Raw genomic sequence first — 4029 nt, forward strand, 5'->3', positions numbered from 1 at the left:
AACAACAGTGCGGTTTCCGTCCTGGTCGTGGAACAGTGGACCAGCTCTACACCCTCTCCAGGGTGCTGGAGGGTTCGTGGGAGTTTGCTCATCCAGTCCACATGTGTTTTGTGGATTTGGAGAAGGCATTTGACCGCGTTCCCCGTGGTGTCATGTGGAGGGTGCTCTGGGAATATGGGGTCCGGGGAGCCTTACTCAGGGCTGTCCGGTCTCTGTGCGACCGGAGTCAGACCTGTTCCCGCTGCATGTTGGACTCCGGCAGGGCTGCCCTTTATCACCGGTTCTGTTCATAGTTTTTATGGACAGAATTTCTAGGCGCAACCAGGGGCCGGAGGGGATCTGGTTTGGGGACCACAGGATTTCATCTCTGCTCTTTGCAGATGATGTTGTTCTGTTGGCTTCATCGAGCCAGGACCTCCAGCATGTATTGGAGCGGTTTGCAGCCGAGTGTGAAGCGACTGGGATGAGGGTCAGCACCGCTAAGTTTGAGGCCATGGTTCTCGACCGGAGAAAGGTAGTTTGTCCTCTCTCGGTGGGTGGAGTGCTCCTGCCTCAGGTGGAGGAGTTTAAATATCTTGGGGTCTTGTTCACGAGTGAGGGAAGATCGGAGCGTGAGATCGACAGGCGGATTGGAGCGGCGTCCACCATCTTACGGTCGGTGCACCGGTCCGTGGTGGTGAAAAGAGAGCTGAGCCAGAAAGCAAAGCTCTTGATTTACCGGTCGATCTTCATTCCAGTACTCGCCTATTGTCATGAGGTCTGGGTCATGACCGAAAAAACGAGATCCCGACTACAAGCGGCTGAAATGAGTTTCCTCCGGAGGGTGGCTGGGCGCTCCCTTAGAGATAGGGTGAGAAGCTCGATGCTTCTCCTCTGCATCGAGAGGAGCCATTTGAGGTGGCTCGGGCATCTGGTCCGGATGCCTCCTGGACGCCTCCCTGGAGAGGTGTTCCGGGTAAGCCCCACTGGGCGGAGGCCCCGCGGAAGACCCAGGACACGCTGGAGAGACTATGTTTCTCGGCTGGCCTGGGAACGCCTCGGGGTCCCCCCAGAGGAGCTGGAGGAAGTGGCCGGGGAGAGGGAAGTCTGGGAATCTTTGCTTGGACTGCTGCCCCCCCGAGCCGGTCCCGGATGAGCGGAAGAAGATGGATGGATGGATAATTTGACTTACTTCTGGAAAAACAAGCATTATATTAGGAAGAGTAATACAATGAAGCCATTAGAGGAAGGAGGTTTAAATATAATTGACTTTGAATCCTTGAATGCTTCTATCAAGTTGAAATGGTTGCAATTTAATATAAAGAATTCCAACAGTATTTGGTTTTCTCTCCCTAAAATTAATTTTTGACAAGTTTGGTGGCATTGACATTTTTTATCTTTCCAGTGAATTTAAAGTATCTAAGTTACCAATTAGTTAATTAATTCTAATTTTCATAAACAATTAATTCACAGACAGATATCCTATATCATGTCCAAACAATAAAATTATTAAGATTATGAAAGTCACTAAAATCAACAATGATTCAGTTGTCCAAATCCACTTTAGGTAATCCCTCCTTCATTATTAGGGAATCCTTATTAATTGATGGCTGTCAGTTTAAGGAAAAAGCATGTTTACATCTTTAAGAACAACTTTTTGCCAAACATGCTCTCTGTTTTCAACTAGAAAGAACATTTTTTTCAGAAATTACAATCCAAACTTTTTGAAAAAATATATTTATTTTCCAATTCCACCAAAACCAAAAGATTTCAGAATCTTAAATAATATAAATGATTGTCTCTGCAATAAATTCAATATTGACACAAATACATGCACCTTTGGCAGCAATGACGCAGAAACAGTTGAGCATTTTTTCATTCATGAAAGAGATAAAAATCTTACTACTTTGAGTTTCATCAATAGTTAACTTGTGATAACAGTTATTGTTTTTTTTCCATAAATAAACAAACCACATGAGTTCTGTATTTATTTAGTTCTTTATTGTCAAATGTACTTCCATATTAAATGTTAAACAGCTTTTCTGTTGTCATCACAGTTCTCATGGAGGATGAATAACATATGGAGGCATTAACCAATCATCAACTGCAGCTTCCAGTTTGAGATTCTGTGGTTGAGTTTTGCAGGTCTGAACAAAGCAGCAGGAAGTCAAGAGTATTTAATCAAATTTTAAAGCAAATATGCTTCTTTTCCCACTTCCAAGATAAAGCTCACATGATGTTCTTTCTTTCTCTATTTCCGGATTAAACCAGTTCACAGGTTGATGGTAACAGAGCTCCCAGTCACCCGAACTCCAAACCAACCATGCCAGTACTTGGTGTCTTTACCTCCATGTTCAAAGGAGATGAAGCGCAAGCCAGGACCATATCCAGAAAACGTATAACTCATCTGGATTTTGAGATCAGAAAGAAAAGACTGAGTTCTCTATAATTTTTTTCATTGTACTTATTTTTTTCATTCATCAGTAGATTGCTCTCTTAAGATACCTGCTTCCAGGAGCAGTCATCATTCTCAGGGTCCAAAAGCACCAGCTCCGGTTTGAAGTACTCTATGACCTCATGGTTGTCATTAAGCAAGTTCACGGCCAACCGGTACTCACAGCCGCAGTCCGTTCTGCTGCAGTACCTGCAGGACCACTTCACTTTAGTCAACAGTATTTTTCTGCCGAGCACAAATCATCTGCCTGAATCTTACCAGTCCTCCACCGTGACCTCTGGCTCAGTGTTCAGTTCATCTGTGGTGTAATCTTCAGCCAACAGATCAATCACCTGCTTCTTTGAACACCATCTGGAAAACACATGTTTGACATCTTTACAAGAAAAGGAACCATTGTAACCATTAACATCAGGTACTTTTTAGTTTTTGTGTGTTTCATTCATTACTTCCTGAAGCCTTGGTCCCATCAGTGGTCGCATTTTTAGTGGAGTGAGGGTTTGTCTTGCTGTTCCCCTAATGTTCTTGCAGGCACCTTAAGGGGCGTCATGAAAAAAAAATTTACCATCTTTGTACATGTGGTAAATGTATTGTGAAGCATTAGTGAGGATAATGTAAGTTGCATCCATTTATGACGTACAGATGATGCTTTCGTACTGTATCCTTACACCACACTCCAGTAATTGGTAAGCTGCGAGTACTGGTTCCTTTCTGACCACGCCCAAATGCTGCATGCACAGGGTGTGTAAGTGATACGCAGGTGGTCCTTTGGATGCCAACAGAAACTACACTCTGATTGTTTAATTTTTTTCACGTCCAAAGGTACGGACACATCAGGCATGTGAGCTGCGTTCAAGAACATGCAAAATGTGGATTCTTGAAGTATAGCATGGCGTTAAAAAATCGATGAGCAGGGAGTGGATTTTTCTTATTCTATTGTTTACAAAGATGTGTTGGAAGAGTATAATCAGAAGAAGCTGGGTGCAAAAAGTTGAACCAGTGCAAATCTTGCTGCACGATTTTTCTTTCACAGCTCTATAGAATTCTGTCCAGGCACAAACCACAATTATTAATTTCTCCTACATGATCAATTTTCAAACGATTGGCACTGTGAATGAAAAGAGACACCATCAATACATCCCTACTAAAGCCAGAGTTCAACCTGGTTTGACTTTTAAAGGGGCCACACCAAAAAACGGTTGTAGAAACAGTCATAGAAACAGTCGTACTAATGGTCATAGAAATGGTCGTAGAAATGGTCGTAGAAACTTGAGTATCTCCACGTGGATGCAAGAGTTTTCAATGCCTGAAATGTAGGCTTACAAGTAATTTACACTGACTTTTCAGGGGAAGTGGGCGCTTGCCGAGGACAATATGAACGTAGCTTGAGAGTCAGGCTGTGTGCAAGGAGTGCACACCTAGCACTTGTACAGCCCTAATAGGCTCCTTGAGAAGGGCACAGGATTTTGGTTAGGGTTAAAAACAAGAAAAAAAAAATCTATACAATGTCCCTGCATTTCACCTACTTCACTCTAACTTATCCCCATGTGTTGTTCATACATTTATTATGACCTGTAGCCTGCTGCTTGTTTGTAGAG

At 43.2% G+C, this 4029-nt stretch overlaps 1 protein-coding gene across 1 annotated transcript in view; it reads right to left on the bottom strand.

Moving 5' to 3' along the window:
• Positions 1–1954: 1954 nt before the first annotated feature.
• The window catches only part of fbxo2 (F-box protein 2), a 5932-nt gene continuing 3857 nt past the window's right edge, over positions 1955–4029 (bottom strand). Inside the window, exons 4-6 of the mRNA XM_024270816.2 lie at positions 2693–2785; positions 2485–2623; positions 1955–2386 (exon numbers count right to left, since the gene is read on the bottom strand). Of these exons, the coding sequence (XP_024126584.1) occupies positions 2252–2386; positions 2485–2623; positions 2693–2785 (367 nt within the window). The 3' untranslated portion in view covers positions 1955–2251. The remainder of the gene's footprint in view (positions 2387–2484; positions 2624–2692; positions 2786–4029) is intronic.

Source organism: Oryzias melastigma, linkage group LG5 (assembly GCF_002922805.2).
Source record: "Oryzias melastigma strain HK-1 linkage group LG5, ASM292280v2, whole genome shotgun sequence".
Lineage (NCBI taxonomy): Eukaryota > Metazoa > Chordata > Actinopteri > Beloniformes > Adrianichthyidae > Oryzias > Oryzias melastigma.